At 42.6% G+C, this 17,598-nt stretch overlaps 1 protein-coding gene across 1 annotated transcript; it reads left to right on the top strand.

Annotated features, from left to right (window-relative positions):
• Nucleotides 1-14,049: 14,049 nt before the first annotated feature.
• kcng1 (potassium voltage-gated channel, subfamily G, member 1) lies at nucleotides 14,050-17,541 on the top strand. Its single transcript, XM_084680708.1, has 2 exons — nucleotides 14,050-14,829; nucleotides 16,759-17,541. The coding sequence occupies exons 1-2, from the start codon at nucleotides 14,050-14,052 to the stop codon at nucleotides 17,539-17,541; spliced, it is 1,563 nt and encodes a 520-aa protein (XP_084536834.1).
• The last annotated feature ends 57 nt before the right edge of the window (nucleotides 17,542-17,598 follow it).

The raw sequence follows: 17,598 nt of genomic DNA, 5'->3' as shown, positions 1-17,598 counted from the left end.
AAACCAGTGTTGTTCTATTAGGTTTCAAACCAGCAATGGCGGGTAATGGAACAGAAACATAATTAACCTGTCATCTACAGATGGACAGGATCAACTCCTGTTTTCTCATTTTCTTTTGAAATATAGATCTGGACATGTTGCATTCAGATCCAAGCTGAAAATGTACATCTAAATGACACTAACTAATCTTGTTCTGCAGAGGCCAAACTTGAGATAAATCATTTTTTTACTGATTGATTCACATGGACATTGAAGGGCCAGAGGAGGACAAAAACGAACACAAGCTTGTTTTCCTCAGAAAGCTGGTCCAGTTTAGGAAATAGGAGTCTAAGGCGACATCCAGTTTATGTCACACTAGTGACACGGTTAAAGGAGGTGTTATCTTTGGGCCACAGTCACACAGCCGAGAGACAGATGCAGTAAATGTTCTTTATTGATATAATGAAGGATAAAATGTCCAAATACTAAAAACACAATATCTCTGTCCTTTAAAACCAGGAAATGTCTTGTAGCCCACGGCTGCATTGGCATATGTCCACTCCGGTCTTGGACCGCCGTCGGCTCCGCACAGTACCGCTCCTTTCTTCCCTTGGACCACCGCTTGAAGTATGTAGAGCGAGCCTGCCTGGAAGATAATAATAATAATTGGCTACTCTGGTTGCGCACGGTGAAAGTAATTTTGCAGGAGAGATTCAAGTACTTCCCTTTACGCTCAGTAGTCGAGCCGTGGTTGTGCCTCCGAAGTCTGAATGGGAGTAGCGGAATACCGGTCGTCGCTTCTCTCTGTGCTCTTGCATGTGTCCCTGTAGAATCCTCCCTTCTGTTCAGTCCCCACTCCTTTTTGAAGAAGTTCCTCTCATTGGCCAACCAATCAGTTGAGATTCATTTAGGAGTGATGGTCTGCGTCCCTGTCAGCTGGGGAGTCCCCCCCCCTACATGAAAATACCACAGCAACCAATTTGAAAACACCACTGCAAACAATAGTCAAAACCAAACTAAAATAATAGACAACATAGACTGGCCAACTGGCATCTGTGACATTTACAACCAAACATTTGATTCACACGAACATCTGAAATCTGCTTAGTGAGGTTTTGGTGCACTAAGTGGTAAACCTGAGTGTTTCTGCTTGTTTGGCATGGTTCTGCCAAAGTATTGCAGTTTTTCTGCAGTTATTTGTCTTTACTGTCCACTGCGACTGAACCTGCGAGCAGCTTCATTGATTTTCCTTGAAGAGACCATCAGAGCCCTACGGTCAAACTCCTCCTCTTCCCCTTCTGAGCATCACATACCTGCCTCGAAGAACACAAGTCATCTGGGTGAGGAGACAGAAAAGCTATCCATCTATGAAGCCAACACCAGGCGCACGGATGTCTATGTGTGCATGTGTCTGTATGTATGCGTTGCTTCAGACAATGTTTTGTATTGGACGGCTTGACTGATCGCTGGTTTCTACTCAAATCATTCTTGGAAGTTTTCTGTATTTCCTGACTTTGTTTTCTCCATTTCCGTGTCAGCACACGACAGAGCATCAAGCAATCAGAATAGATCAAGTGGTCCTTGGGTTATTGTGAGAAAGGGGATGGATAGAGATTCCCTGGTATTTTCTCTCACTTTTTCACATTAAGGTGATTGATGCTTTTGTGTGCCTCAAAATTACAGCTAACCAAATTTCAAATGGGGCCCAAGTATGGTTTCCTGTCATGCATAATGCATATTCACAATAACTAGATAACTCAGAATGTTTCAGGAGAGTCTCTGCAGTGGCTGGGTCATCAGCTGAGGTGTTTTGTTTTCTATTCTAGTGGCCTCTCTTCCCCTCTCATTGGTCCATAATCAACCATCACAGTTACGAATTATTTCAATATGTTCCAGAGTAGTTTGTCTTATTGTGACAGCAAAATGCTCACAGCAAAATCTGCAGGAATGCTTTCTATTGAATCTATTAAATCTTGCTTGAAGTGAATGGTCCATTCTTTATTCTGTATTCTTTTCATGGCATAAATCAAACCAAATTGGTTCCCTTGTGTTTGATGGGATTGGAAAAGATCAGTGTCTGATCATCTTCTGTGTCAGGCTCTCCATTCACAGCACACAAACATGCTGATGAAAGTAAAACGACAAGGTAGAGAAATATGCAGGAAATGTAAAAGTTTGGATCTAGGATCACTCCTGAGTACCAAAAAAGCAATGATGCGACAGTAATCTGACACACTTGATTTAAAATGTGTTTCTTTAAACTCCACAGAGTTTATATTTGTAATTCATAGTAGCCAGCCCTTTAGGAGGTAGTGAATGATGTTCATAGTTCGGATAAACTCTCTTGCAACAAGATGGGTCATTTCACACAACAGATGGGTTGTTTTTTCTGCATAAAAAACTGTTTAAAGTACCACTGGCAGAGACGAATTTCAGGACATCCAGGTGGATGGCCAAACATTTAATGAGGCATTAGTAAAGATGAGTAGAATACCAAAACCACACCGAGCTGTGTGTAAAGTTGCTCCTGATTCCGGTTTGCAATGACGTTTAACGGGCTGCACACACGTTCAAATGCAAGTGTATTAGTCCCACAGAACTACCGGAAGAAACAAGCTTCAACAAACTAAAGTAAAATACGCAATCCGATTGTTTTTCTCTGTGGAATCCTTCTGGTATCTGAGACTTGAGAACTCTCTGAAATAGTCTGAGGTCACCGCCACCTCCCACACGTTTCCACACTGTGTCACATGTATGGTGCTGAAGCTATCTCCCCAAGTGAGAGCAGCATACAAACACTACTTAGAGCAATGAGACTGAAGCTGTTATCAGTGCGTTATTGTTCATCTTCTCAGAGCTTCAGTATGGCAGCAGCTATCATTTGAAAAAGGTTTTGATGAGATACTGATGAATAAAAGGAAATAGAAACCGGATTTGCAATTTATGTTCACTCCACTCCCTTCTGTACCTACTAAAGCGATTCCTGCTCTGAGAGTCAAAAGCTCATTTCAGAGGAATAAACCCTGCAAAGACAAAGGGTCTCTCATATTTAAGATGTAGGTCTATTAATACATGTATTTCCTGTACAGATGGAGTGTCGTATTATTTGATTGAGTGTATTCAATTTCAAGAAATAATTGCACACATCAGAAAACATATATTTCTTGATATTGTGGGACTGTATTTTATTATCTCCTAAGATTATTGTATTACTGTGTCACTGATGTTTATGTACAACTGCTACAAAAATTTGCAACATGAGCAATATAGAAACATTGCTGATGAAATGTGTTTAATTAGGCTTAACATGATGTAGATACAGTAGTAAGTAGGGAACAGGGCCTGATGACTTTTGCACATGTAATTGTTCCAGTAAGAGACAATTTATCTTAGCTAAGAAAAGTAAATGTTTGTGTTGTGTTTTCAAGGTTGTGTTTGTTTGCCCAGCCTGTAATCCAAGGCCAACTGCCCTGATGAACGGTCACTGATTGTTTTCCTGCTGCCTGATTTCTTTATTCATCTGCGGAGGTTTATTATCCTTGACCGTTGGTTAGAATACCTCTATTATCCATTTCAATCAAATCTGAATGGCTAAACACAAAGTCTAAAGAGTGCACTGGACAACCTTTCTCAATAGATGCCTTCTGGCAGGCGATACCGAAGCGTTCGGTCTCGCACACGCAGACTGGACAACAGTTTCCTTCCAAGGGCCATCAGGCTTCTGAATGGACATTGATATAGACACTGATACACTTCTCACTAGTCAATTTACACACTGTCACTTTCAGCTACTGGTTCACTATCAGCAATATAGTACTTTTGTACTTTACTTGTCTTAGGTTAGCACAGGTTTATAAGGTTAGTATAGGTTATTATGTGAATATTATGTGTATTTATAGGTTTAGTATACTGTATTGAATATTGTATATCATTTGTATATTAGGAGGTGTACTATATTTTAGTTTATCATAGATGTAATCTATGATCTGTGTATTTATGTTATGTTATGCCAAGTTGCTTTGCATTGTCTTGTCCTAAGAATTTCAGTTCCTAGTCTGACCCTGTGTTGTTCTGTGCATTTGACAATAAAAGACTTGAACTTCACTTGAACTAGATATGCAAATCTCAAGGAGTTATAATTTCAGGGTCACATCTCAGATGGTCAGTGTGTGTGTGTGTTGGGGAAGTTGTTTCTGTCAGATCAATGGAAAGTCCCATCAAACCCAGGCTGCTGACATTAAAAGCGGCAGACTCGTATTCCTCCCCTGCATCTGAAGGGCAGAGTAGGCTAGAGCAAAGCTGTGTTGAACCCACCAGTCAGTTCACCACCAGAGGTCAACAGTTGCCCCTGCTCAGGAAACACCTTGGTCGTCCACTGTGAGTGCCTAGTGAGGGATTACTGTCCTCCAATCCTTGGGGAATGTCTCTTCACACTTCAATAGATGTAAAGCTGACAGTTTAATCAGTTTTGCATATCGACTGTATCGTGGATTAACTTCAGAGTCTTGAACGTGGAGAGAAGCATTTGTCTCACTCTTGCCTGAACTGCTGGATTATAATTAGATATCTATCGAAACAAGAAGGGAGCTAAATAACGAAGCTTCAAACTGTATGAGCATACTGAAAGATTTCCACATTCCATGATTTGTTTATATACTCTAGCTGTACTTTGGCCCCAACCTTAACCCAACCAAAGGCCTTATCCCTTTTTCTCTTTGCCATAAACCTTATCATATCCAGAAGTCATACCTCTAACTCTAAGTTCACAACATTTGGAATCAGATTTAGATAAAAGACTGATATATAAAGAGCTATATAAAGATATAAAGTATAGGTAAGATAAGCACCGCAGAGAAAAACACATGTCGGTTGCAATTATACATACCTAATATGAGCCATGAGCCACTACGCATTTACAAATTTCCCTTTTTTTGGAAGGAATCATGGTGGAATTTTTAAGATTCATATCTTGCGTCCACTCAATATGACAGTTGTCTTTGGACTGAATATTTAAAAAGAAATCAATTGTAACATAATGTAAGTCATAGTATTATGCTTTCTATATTATTGAGTTGATCATTTTGTCCTGTGGTAAATCTTATTCGTGAAACCATTGAATACCATTATCTACTGTGCAGTCACAATGAAATGATGTACATCCTTTTTTCCTTTTATAAGATTACACAAAGTAGTGTCACATCCTGTGAAGGTGATAAAGACAGTAAGAAAAAGAAAAAGATACAGATCAGAATCTGTTTTGCCTGACCTCAGATGCCTGCTCTTTGATTTGTCATTATGGAACTTGTTAGCATTGAAGTGAAGCTAATTGACTGAAATTGACTTTTCCAATGGGCTGACTTAGGTTCTCTCTATTTGCGACAGGTAGATCAATAAAGAGATAATAGACTCTAACATGGGCAGAGAACAATCATAGCACACATAGCAAGGACAAGTTTAGTGGTCAAATTGCTCAAATATTTTAGACACACTGTGTTTGACTCAGTTACACGTCTTTGTAATTACATGTTGATTCATTTGCATCCAAATGTGTTAATTGTTTAATTTTTACAATGACAATGAACAATTACAAGCGCTCACTTGCTGATTGTCACAGTAAATGTATTCTATCCTATAGATAAGTGAAGAGGATGACTAACAAGAGCAAAATCCAGTCAATGTACAATAGCAAGTAATGATGAGTGAGACAGGTTTGATGAGCTGTGGTTATGGTCGACTTACCTTCCAGAGGCTCATCTTCACAGTTCACACCTACTGTCTAATTTGGGACACAATGATGAACTGAGGCTGCGTGGAACACAAGCATGAGAAAACCCACACTCAACCAAAGCACATCATGGACTAACACAAACAGGTGTGGAAGTCTACGGTCAAAATAGACAGGGATTGTTTCAGTTTCAAGGGGGGGGAGACCCTATGCTTGCTAGATGCTGGTTGCTATGGATTTCTCTCCAAAGCTCTCAAAATAATGGCACCTCCCACCTCTGATGTCACAGCTTGGAGCTGTTGATGTGCAGGGAAGGGGAGAGGAATGGAGGGGGAGGGAGGGGTTGAGAGAGCGAGGGGAAGGGGAGGGAGACTGTAGCCTGTTGCTCATGATCATCAAATAACCTGCTAGTACTCCACAAGCCTTGTGCCAGTGCCTGCTCAGAGGAGGCAGAGTTGCTGTGCGAGGCAGCAAGGCAGAAGAAAAGACTTCTCCTGGTTTTGAGATTTTTGGCTTCTTCCACAAATTAGATGCGGCAGTTGAGAAATTCATCCGCAAACACAGTAAGTATAATTTCCTTTTCTGTTTAGTCACTTACGGAAGAGGTTTGATATATTGTACTCTACAATGCATCACTCAGCTCTGACAGGCAGTTATGACAAAAATGACTTCAACTAGTGTCTGTGCAAACATTTTAATTGAACAGTTCATGAGTGTAAATGTACAGCACAAAATAAGAAAATCATATTTGCATTGCCAATAGTTCTTCACACAATCTTTTGGACTTTTGGAGGACTGCGTGACACTACTGCCACAACGAATACATCAAGTTCCATTCGGTTAACAACACTGACATGCTTTGCAGAGCGCATGTATCTACAATGTAAAGCCTGCAGTACCGTTGCAACTTACTACAATGTCTCAGCTTTGTGAATTAAATACATTACTAATGTCGCTCTTACCATATTGTACATCCTTGTCCATATTGACTAGCTTTATCCCTCTTTTCTAACATCCCTCATTTCATTTGATCCTTCCCATGCTATCTTCCCATCTACAATATGTCTTTGACAGATGACAGTCATTTGCATACTGGAGATCCTCCATAGTAACAGACCACAATATATTATGATCCGCCACATTTATAGATGGCCTCCACATACTGAAGTCATTCTAGATTTCGCCCAATCTGCCACTTTTCACATGAATGTTCAGAAAAACAGAATACGTTAACTTAACAGCTGCTAGCCACAAAAAAAAAATATATATATCTTAGAATGAATACAAAATGTTCGCTTGATTGGGTATCCAATTATAGTCAAAATGTCATGAAATTATGACAAATCAATTGGAAGTAGTAACAGTCAATATTATAAAATTGTCCAATACTGTATTGTAGTTGTGTCTACTGACAAGGTCATTCTAATTCCCCCCCCCCCCTCCCTAGAATTTCCCATTAATACTGATTTATGATGTATTATGGATCATTGTCTCTCCCTGTACAAGATCATTTTAATTAGATGTAGTAATGGCTTTGCTGTAGCACATATATTTATAGTGGGGGATCTCCCACTCATAAGCAGTTCAATTACAGCAGTCTTCAGGTGTGAGGAGTCCTGACATGTCATTAATGCAGGTCGTAAAGTCACCATCAAAGGAGTGTCAATTACATTCTCAATGCTCAGAAGGAAAATACTGTGTCTTTAAATCAAGTATTTCCTTTCCTATTTTGAGGACCACATTTAAAAAAAGCTTGTTTCACCTCAAATGTTCTACCACTGATAACAAAAACAGTCTAATCCATCCACATTTTGTACATTATGTGCATACACAGACCATAAGCAAACCAGAGCCTTCCGGTGCTGCATCCAGCTGAATCCAATTTACTTCCAAACAAGACATAGACTTGTTGTCTATGTGTCCACAGTGATAACAGTGTTTACCAGTGTGTCTTCACACAAGGACCAACTTTCTACCAGTGTTTGATAGGTGCTTGGTTATGTTAATCATTTTAATTTAGTGGTTCAGGTGGCTGACACAATCTATTAATGGAGTCCGGAGTCTGTTTTCACATTTTTTATCCAACACCCTCCCCCATCTCTTTCTTTGATATTTCCTTCTTTGTCTCTCTTTCCCCTCTGTCCCGCTGGGGCCTTTAGTGAGGTCTGCAGCTGAAATCCTTTCAAACACTCTGTCTAGAGGGGGGACAGACAGACATACAGGCAGACAGGCAGTTCCTCAGGAGGATGAGAGAGTGTTCTCCCACACACGTCCCTCAGAGACACTTTTAACAGGATTCAATCCAAAAGTGATTGTTTAGCCAGCCCAGAGAAATGGGGTCATGGGATCATTGCAGTGTTGGAGGGTACGAGTGGGGTAGTGTGAGGTTTACCCATGAGTCTTCCTGCACACAGACACACAGATATCTTATATAATGATTATGCAATGCAAGTTGAGCTATGTGAGAGGGCTCTCAACTTATTTTAGCAATGTGGAGAAGTAGAATTGTGATATTGTTCATGAAAACGAGGCACATTTGTTATTTACTTACAAATAGTTAGTTCTCAAGACTAAAGATGTATTTGGCATGGAATTAAATCTGATTCCTCACCGCTCAATGACCAAGAAAAAAAGCCTTTTGTTTCCCGGAACATATGTCCAGTAATATATATATTTTTGTAATGATCTCTTTGTTGACATATATGGCATGTTCTATTCCACAACAGTGCCAGAGGCAGTCACAGGGATCGGGGTGTGGAGGTGAGGTAAGGGTGAGTGTTTGGGTGTTAGCCTAATTATTGTCTGTCACGGTGTGCCAGTGCTAAAGGGATGAGGAGTGGTGAGGCATAATATGGAGCAGTGATGCATAGAATGGGGAATTGGCCAGTGGTGTCATTCTCAGTCTGTCTGAGTAACAGCAGAGGAGACAAGGACAAGGTGAGGGAACACAAGTGTCACCATTCCAATGTACAAGCTGACGTTTATAGAAGGAGACTCCTGAAACATGTGTATGACTGAAAAATACATTTCCAGAGGCTAAGGCTTTGCACAGCGCAACAAAGAAACCAAATGTCTTGAAAACACAAGAAAGTACCCTGAATGGTGTAGATAAAGAGACAAGAATAGTGCAGAAAAGGGTACAAAGGACAATATGTGACAAATAAGGAACAGTTCATTATGAATGATCAAACCTTCATGAAAGTGTGCCTGTTATCTCTGTGGTGCAGCACAGTGAGGTTCTGGACTGCAGTCAAGCGCAGTGTGGTGGACCACAGTTGAGGTATAGCAGAGTAGTAATTGCCCACGGGATGTTCCTTGTTCATATGTATTCAGTATTTATTAAATCCACCCACAGCAGAGAAAATATGCCTTTTTTCTGTTCTGCAATTTCTGTCCGAGTCAATGTAAGCACAGGTCTTACAACGTAAGGTAGCTCCAGGCAGAACCCACATATTTCTACTTTTAAAAGAGCTGGTGTGCGGGTGTGTAAGAGAGAGGAAGAAAGTGAGAAAGAGTGGGAAAATTGAGTGAGAATGAGAGAGGCAGAGAGAGAGAGAGAGAGAGAGAGAGAGAGAGAGAGAGAGAGAGAGAGAGAGAGAGAGAGAGAGAGAGAGAGAGAGAGAGAGAGAGAGAGAGAGAGAGAGAGAGAGAGAGAGAGAGAGAGAGAGAGAGAGAGAAGTAACGGGGGAGATGGTGAGAAGGAAGAAAGCTGTTGTGTTGGAAGCAATTCCATTTCTGGAAACAACACCCTCTTACAGTCGATAGCGAGAGGTGAGAGACGGAGGGAATTTGAAAGACAACGATTGTTTGGATGGCCGTTGCGAGGTGTGAATGGTCACTACAACGGAATGAATGAGGGAAATGGACTCAATTGTGATGTGAAATCCTGCATTGTTTACCTGTGTGCCACTTTCTTGAAGGGCTTCACAAGACTACACACAGACTACGGCACATGTAGAAATATAGAAACAAGGACCTACCTGTGCCTATAGCCTATAGAGACCCAAATATACAGGGACATCTTATTTACAGTAGGGGAAACATTTTTATATATAATATGACCTAATCCACAAATCATCTTTTCCATGTATATAATGTCACGTGAGCATACATTTCTTGCTATTAGAAGACACAACAAATGATTATTGATTGTATCAACATCAGTAATAAAATATGTTTAGATGGTGCATTCTTGTTAGAAGTCCACCCTCATAGTGAATATATTTTAAATCTAAAGCTAACAGACCTCTAGTGAATAGCAAATGTGATTAAGTCACTTGCCTCAGGTCCATGTGGTTAAACAAGATAATGTATTGTTGAGGATCTCTAAAAGGGATTGATAGATCAATGCTCTACACACACTGAGTTATTTGTGAAATGAATGTAACCATGTGAGTTCTTATAGATCTGTCTGTAACCAAGCACACTGAAGAGTCATATTCTACTCAATACTCTCTCCTAAACAATGGAGAACACCCATTGACCTCAGGCAGCCAACCGACACATGAAGACGTCAGCTTGGTTAAGATGTGTCACAGACCACAGTCAACCACAAAACCTTCGTGTCTTCCAACAACCTTTCTTTCACAGATTGCTCGAGGTGGAGATCCTGATCATCTGCATGAACACCACTTAACTGTGATGGTGATGGTCTGGACCAGAATCTCTGGGTCCTTTTGCAGAAGATCTGCCATGTGCAGCCCAATTAGTGATTCACAGCCAATCTGGAGAACATACCCCATGGCAAGCACTGTGCTAGCACGTAGCCCTGCTCAGGAGAGAGGGACAGAGAGAGAAGGAGAGAGGCAGAAAGAGAGGGAAAGAGGAAGGAGAGGGACAGAGAGAGAAGGAGAGAGGCAGAGAGAGAGGGAAAGAGGAAGGAGACAGACCCAGCACTGATCTGCTGCTGAAAAAAAGCTCTCGAGCAGAGGAGCGCATATTGTATCTCCCCTCTGCGATAGATACACGCTCCCCCAAGGAGGTGTTTAAGGCACATCAGAGCACTGAAAACCCCGAGCACAAGCTTGCTCCCGTGACTGGAGGCTACCACACCACCTGTCAAAGCCCTGGGGAGAATCAAAGGGCACAGAAGAGGGATCCTGTGTATTTTTTTGGCTCTGTTTTGGAGTTGTGATCTTGATATGTGTACTGTGAGCAACACATACTCCCTGGTGCTTGGGGAGGGGGATGGAATAACTTCTGATGATCTAAAATAACTGTATTTATTTTATCGATCACAGGGACTACATTAAACCATGCGTCATTAGTAATGGAAAGGAATGAATTTGAGATTTTAATTGGATCATCATTGGATTTTACATTGCATGCGTCTCATATCAAGCTCTGCTGGTGATGGGGAGGTGGAACAGAATAACAGCAGACAGAATGTTAAAAGAGAGAGCAGAATAGACAGACTCTTAGTGATATTGCCTTTTAGGTTATGTTTTTAGGTGAAAGCTAACCACAACGTCTCCCTTCACCACACAGTTGTCATTATCCATGCTGCACTGCATCCTTCATGGTGTGCTGTTTCTTTGGCCTGGGGCCATCAATGAAGAACAATCAGGGGTAGACAAAGATTTCCATATAAAAGAAACCAAGCTTACGGAAAGCCTTAAGCTGGTTCACTTTAATTTGATGAGCGGAAAACAAGGGTTTGACTGTAATCAGGGGGTGACTGACAGTGCAGGTGCCTAATAACCATTCAGTGACGCACTCACAGCCCGTTTTAGAAGCCATGGCCTCCTCCTCAGCTCTGATTGGTGGTTAGGCACACACAGGCTGTGACAGTAATTCATGACTTGCTAACCTGCGTCCTAATCATTGTAATTAATTTAATTAGTTTGGACACGGGCCACAAGGTCCTGTGAGCAATGATAATGAAAATATTTATCTTTGGTTGTTGTTGAACACAAAAAATGAGAGTGAGTCTTAAAATTACAGTTTGGCTTCTTCTGTGGTGGTATTTGGTTGCCATGGTATTAGGGGGCTAAACTCGTCAACATCTCAGAGAAATTCGAATTTTAGTCATAAACAATAAAAGAAAACTACTGCAACTAAAAGGTCACACACAAATGAACCCACTGTAACCCAGAGGAAAAGCTATTTCCACTTTTTTTTGTAGATGTATTTTAGATATAGATTTTCTGTGGCAGCAAAACCTTGTGTTCTGTGATTGGTAGTCACACATACATAGGAATAACAGCACATTGGTTTAGCTGACTGAGAAGGGGCAGAATATCAATGGCTCTCATGCATTATTTTCGACCCACATAAAACCACTTATTTTCTTTATGTTTTAATCATTGTTTTGGAAATAGTGGGCTGTGTTATTTTTTGACGGACTACAGTTATGAAACAACCCACAAATGGCAATAAGGGTATTACTTTGATTGTGTCTGCATGAGTAGTCATGTTCGGACATGTGCAGGGAGTCAGAAGGCTAAGCGGTTAGGGAATCGGGCTAGTAATCTGAAGGTTGCCAGTTCGATTCCCGGCTGTGCCAAATGACGTTGTGTCCTTGGTCAAGGCACTTCACCCTACTTGCCTCGGGGGAATGTCCCTGTACTTACTGAAAGTCGCTCTGGATAAGAGCATCTGCTAAATGACTAAATGTAATGTAATGTAATGTAATGTGTAAAACTGCCAGCATGCTAATTGGTGAGACAGTGGACATCTTGCTCTTCTAGATTGTACTGTACTCTTGGTAGTTACCAGAAGCACAGCAGAGGAATACACTCTACAATACATCTAAGTACTGCATTAGGGCCTCTGTGAATCCATATCAATCTGTGTCTAATGCGAAACTCCTAAAAGACAGATTGTAAAGGAAATTGTAACTTCCTCACATAGAAAAGACCTCCTCTTGGCTCACATAATCTACATTGATCTCTGAACATTCCTCTCCAACAGCATGACAGTGTTTAGAAATGACACACAAATAATGGTGTTACCAGTTCAACTGTTCAGTGGTATACTAAAGACTCCGCATAGAAGACTGAGTATGTATACAAGAACACTGAAACAAGATATTCTATATACTTAGAGCTAGAGGCTGACAGCTGCAGTTTATGTCAAGCTGAATGCCTCAAGACAACTGTTGTGTTAGCCTACAGTTACAAGGGTATGTTAGTCAGCTCTTCTTACATTTACAAGTATTCATTTAGCAGATGCTTTCATCCAAAGTGCTGCACATGTGGTTTCTATGATAAGTGCAACCAAGGACACTCAAGGACCAAAAATCCACAATTCTAACAGCACTGGGAAATGTTCATCTGTTATCCTCCAACATGGTGTTACAAGATGTTAGATGCTAGATTAGAGCGATATAACACACTCCTCTGGGCCCTCAGACAGCAGCCTCCCACATGAGCCTTGTGTCTATCTTCCCCTTGCATTTGCAGCTCCAGTGTCCTCTTCTGTTTGTCCAGGATCACAGTATTGTTATCTGGTGATTTACAATCTGTCTCTCACCCCAAAGTATCCCCCCACAATGCTGAGATATGATGAAGCCATTTGAAGACAGAAAATGTGTCCAATATTTATCCTTCACAATATAATCGTAAAGCATGAGGTAAAGGGTTGATTTCACTATGAATCTGATGACCAAATTGATTTAGTTTTTGTCCAGAGTGATACTGATATAGTAACTGTATCCACTGGAGTCCATGTTGCACTGAAATCAAGCAGTGCCTTAAGCCTGTGTCTGAATAATTGATGAGCCAAACCAAGCTATGTTGTATCCATTAGATCAGAAAACGGTTTTAGTAAATTGCTGGGAAAATAAGCCACAAGTAGTTAAAGATGCATTTGACATCGACCACTGGACATAATATATGTATTTATTAAGAGGCTTTGGCTCTCCTGTGACTGTAAACTGTCCATTAGAGGCATAATGGTACAAATACAGGAAATTCCAAAAAGTTATTTTTTTATTTTAGGTGATCCAATTAAATGATAGGAGAGTTTTTTTTGTATCCAATCAGTGAATGAACAATGCCACAGAAGCCTAATTCAGTTACCGTACTGTTGGCTCTTTCAAGACACACACAGACGTAAAACGATGTTTTCAAATTAACTATATTTGTCTCTCTTCATGAGAGTGTGTGCAATTGAATTTGAGACCCGTTGTGTTAGATTTGTAGTCTTTAAATGAGGAATTAACTTGATGTTTCAGATAATTCCATACAGGCTGAATTAACAGTTGTGTTCTTCTATCCAGTTTATGCTAATGTGTGTTTGTTCTCTGCTGTCCTTCAGAAGGTGAAGGAGGGAGGGCTGGCGACAGACTTACCCTAGAGATGTGAGGTCAGGCTGGAGCAGACCAGGTAGGAAGGGCTGTAAAGATGACCCTGCTGGCAGGAGATGGCTCGGACTACGACTACAGCGCTCTCAGCTGCACGTCCGACACCTCCCTCAACCCACCTCCTCTCTACGAGAAGGAAGCCCTCAAGGGGGCCTTCTACAAGCGGGCGCAGCTCGCTCCTGAGGGCCCAACCAATGGCGAGACCTCCTTATCTGGCGCCCGTAGGCTCCACGCCATCATCAACGTGGGGGGGCTACGCTACCAGCTCCCCTGGACCACCCTGGAGGACTTCCCCCTCTCCCGGCTGGGCCAGCTGCGCCTGTGCAGCAGCTTCGACGAGATCATGCGCATCTGCGACGATTACGACGTGACCCACAACGAGTTCTTCTTCGACCGCAGCCCCTGTGCCTTCCGCACAATCCTGACCTTCCTGCGGGCCGGGAAGCTGCGCTCGCTCAAGGAAATGTGCGCCCTCTCCTTCAGGGAGGAGATGCTGTACTGGGGTGTGCCAGAGGAGAGCCTGGAGTGGTGCTGCCGCCGGCGTCTGCTCCAGAGGGTGGAGGAGTGCGAGGAGATGGAGAGGGCGGACGAGGAGGACGAGGAGGACTTGCTGGACACGGACAGCGGGCGGCGGGACGCGGCCCTGGCCACCGAGTCCAGGGTGGGCCGCTGCATGGGCAAGCTGAGGGACATGGTGGAGAGGCCCCACTCAGGCCTGCCAGGGAAGATCTTCGCCTGCCTGTCTGTGCTGTTTGTCACCATCACAGCCGTCAACCTCTCCATCAGCACCATGCCAGCCATGAGGGAGGAGGAGGAGGCGGTGAGTAGACACCTGTACTGAAGGAGACGTCAGCAGTCTGCCTGTCTGGTTACCATTCTCTCCAGAACTCCCTGAAATAGGTGGGAGGAATTTCACTTGTATATTCCAATTCTATTGTTTGTTCTGGTGTATTTTTGTTGTATTTCTTTTGAATGTGTTTTATTTGAATGTGTTTTCACTTCTGTATGTGTTCAGGGTGTGTGTTTCAGAGTAAGCCCTGGTATCGTAAGTTCTCCTCACCATGAGGATGAATGATACATAAGTCAAGGTGAGAAAAAGGATACAAGGAGCAGAAGTCACTGCAATTTAAATTTGCATTCTAAATTATTCAACATCATCTCCTAACCATTCACAACCACAGAGGGGGTCGACCCGAAATGGAATTTTTCAGAATTGGAGATGAGCATTTATCAAGTAAAGAAATGTAGTCAGCTGGTAATGAGAATTGGTACCAGATGGGCAGTTTAATTCGAAAACTAACTCCGCCAGAACATTGGGTGACGTCTCCTTCTAATCTAATTTACTTGCTCATTATTGTGGCTAACTTCAATCCCTGCAGTACTTCACTTTCAGTGGCCAGATAGAAAAGAGGATAGTTTCAGTTTAGAACATGTTAGTCCTGGAGCTGCACATGCTACATTTCACTGCTCTCTTCTTAGATCTCTGCATGCAGGGTTATCAAAGTAATGAATGTATTCCAAGTCATTATTTTGTGTTAGTATTATGAGGAGTAACAATAATAGATTTTGTGACTCAAAAAGTCTGGTATTTGACCATAAAAAGCATCGCTGAAGTAATCAGAGATGATGCTTGATGCAGATGATGATGCAGCGTAATGCTTTTCAATTATACATACATTCCTAATTGTGTTGTTCTGATATGTGGGGGGGGGGGGGGGCAGTAGTGTGTTGGTCATTCCATCACAGTAGATTTCCAGCTAGAATTCTCATGTTGTGTTTGTTGACTCAATCAGTACATTTGAGCTGGATGTTTTAATCTAATTGCTCTGACTAAGTTGATTTTATTTAAACACTAAACCTTTGTGGGGTGCAACTGACTCTGTCAGGCAACCTACTCTGTTTCAATAGACTCTTAAGTGCCTCTCTGTCTAAGGGCAAATGTAATGTACTTTCTTCATTCAGACATTATGAAGTCTGTTAGATCTACTCTGTGAGAGTGTGTTTCACAACTATACTTTCCTGGAATGGAGTTGGTTCAAAGATATCCCACAGTCTGCACTTGGACCGGTTAATGCTCCTCTTGGAAAATATAATCTTTCCTTGAAGGTTTTCGTCACCTTTTACCCTTCATATGAAAAAAAAGAACATGCTCATGACACTTCATTACAAGTCTGACATGCTTACAGTGTGATCTTCAAACACTAGATGAGTTCAAGCTATTATTCAAAATAATTGGGCCGTTAATAGTAAAATTACGGTTCATGTGGAGCATTGCTCAATTTCTCTCGCTCAACACAAAGCACCTCACAGCCTGGAGGCTCCCTCTAGTGGTTTGAAGCCAGACGACAGAAGAGAAAATGTTGAGGAACTTGAACAGTGTTTGAGGTCTGTTTTACCAGCACCAGATTAAACATGATATACTTTTCATCCTTTTTGGACATGAAAACCAACAATACTTTGATATTTCCAATAGTGCCAAAATGAACTCCTTTATATATTGAACCATAACAAGTTGGTGGAGTTTTCAGGGTCTATGTATTTAATTGAAGTACAGTGTTAAGTGGGTATGTTGACAACCACAGCATTTTAACACACTGCAACTCAGGTTTAGCATGGATAATTTACTGAATCAAATGTGCTATACAGCATCAGAGATATAATGATTCTGCTGTACACACTGTGCTTCTCAGGCCTCTCTTATTGGAGAGAAAGCACACGCATGGTTAACCTGGGGTTTCCTGTGTTTCAGGGTAAGTGCTCCCAGATGTGCTACAACATCTTCATTGTGGAGACAGTGTGTGTGGCCTGGTTCTCCCTCGAGTTCACCCTGCGCTTCATCCAGGACCGCAGCAAGCTGGCCTTCCTCCGCCGCCCCCTCAACCTGATCGACGTGGTGGCCATCCTGCCCTACTACATCACCCTGGTGGTGGACAGCACCTCCACAGGGGAGAAGCGCCTGGGCTCCGGCAGCAGCTACCTGGACAAGGTGGGTCTGGTGCTGAGGGTGTTGAGGGCCCTGCGGATCCTTTACGTGATGCGTCTGGCCCGACACTCGCTGGGGCTGCAGACTCTGGGCCTGACGGCCCGCCGGTGCACCCGGGAGTTTGGCCTGCTCCTGCTGTTCCTGTGCGTGGCCATCGCCCTGTTCTCTCCGCTACTCTACCTGATGGAGAACGAGATGGCCGCCACCCACGAGTTCAGCAGCATCCCAGCCACGTACTGGTGGGCCGTCATCACCATGACGACGGTGGGCTACGGGGACATGGTGCCGAGGAGCATTCCCGGCCAGGTGGTGGCGCTGTCCAGCATCCTGAGCGGCATCCTGCTCATGGCGTTCCCTGTCACCTCCATCTTCCACACCTTCTCCCGCTCCTACGTGGAGCTGAAGCAGGAGCAGCAGAGGCTGCTGCAGAGGCGGACACACTTCCTGCTGCGCAGCAGGATGGCAGGACTGGGCAGCAGCAACCTATCCCTGGAGAGTGATGGGCTCTTTCCCATGAGGGCTTCAGGTCACAGGGACCTGGAGGACTAGGGAGGAGAGAGACAGGGGGAGAACGAAAGAGAGAGAGAGAGAGAGAGAGAGAGAGAG

Source organism: Hypomesus nipponensis, chromosome 18 (assembly GCF_054491055.1).
Source record: "Hypomesus nipponensis isolate SF chromosome 18, ASM5449105v1, whole genome shotgun sequence".
NCBI lineage: Eukaryota > Metazoa > Chordata > Actinopteri > Osmeriformes > Osmeridae > Hypomesus > Hypomesus nipponensis.
The sequence above is the reverse complement of the archived record's forward strand: the minus strand, read 5'-3'. Positions and strand labels throughout refer to the sequence as shown.

Excerpts from the sequence above, each read along its gene's own strand:
- kcng1 (XM_084680708.1), top strand. The coding sequence starts at position 14,050 with ATGACCCTGCTGGCAGGAGATGGCTCGGACTACGACTACAGCGCTCTC. Across the intron at positions 14,830-16,758 it reads TGAGGGAGGAGGAGGAGGCG|GGTAAGTGCTCCCAGATGTG; the intron begins GTGAGTAGACAC and ends CCTGTGTTTCAG.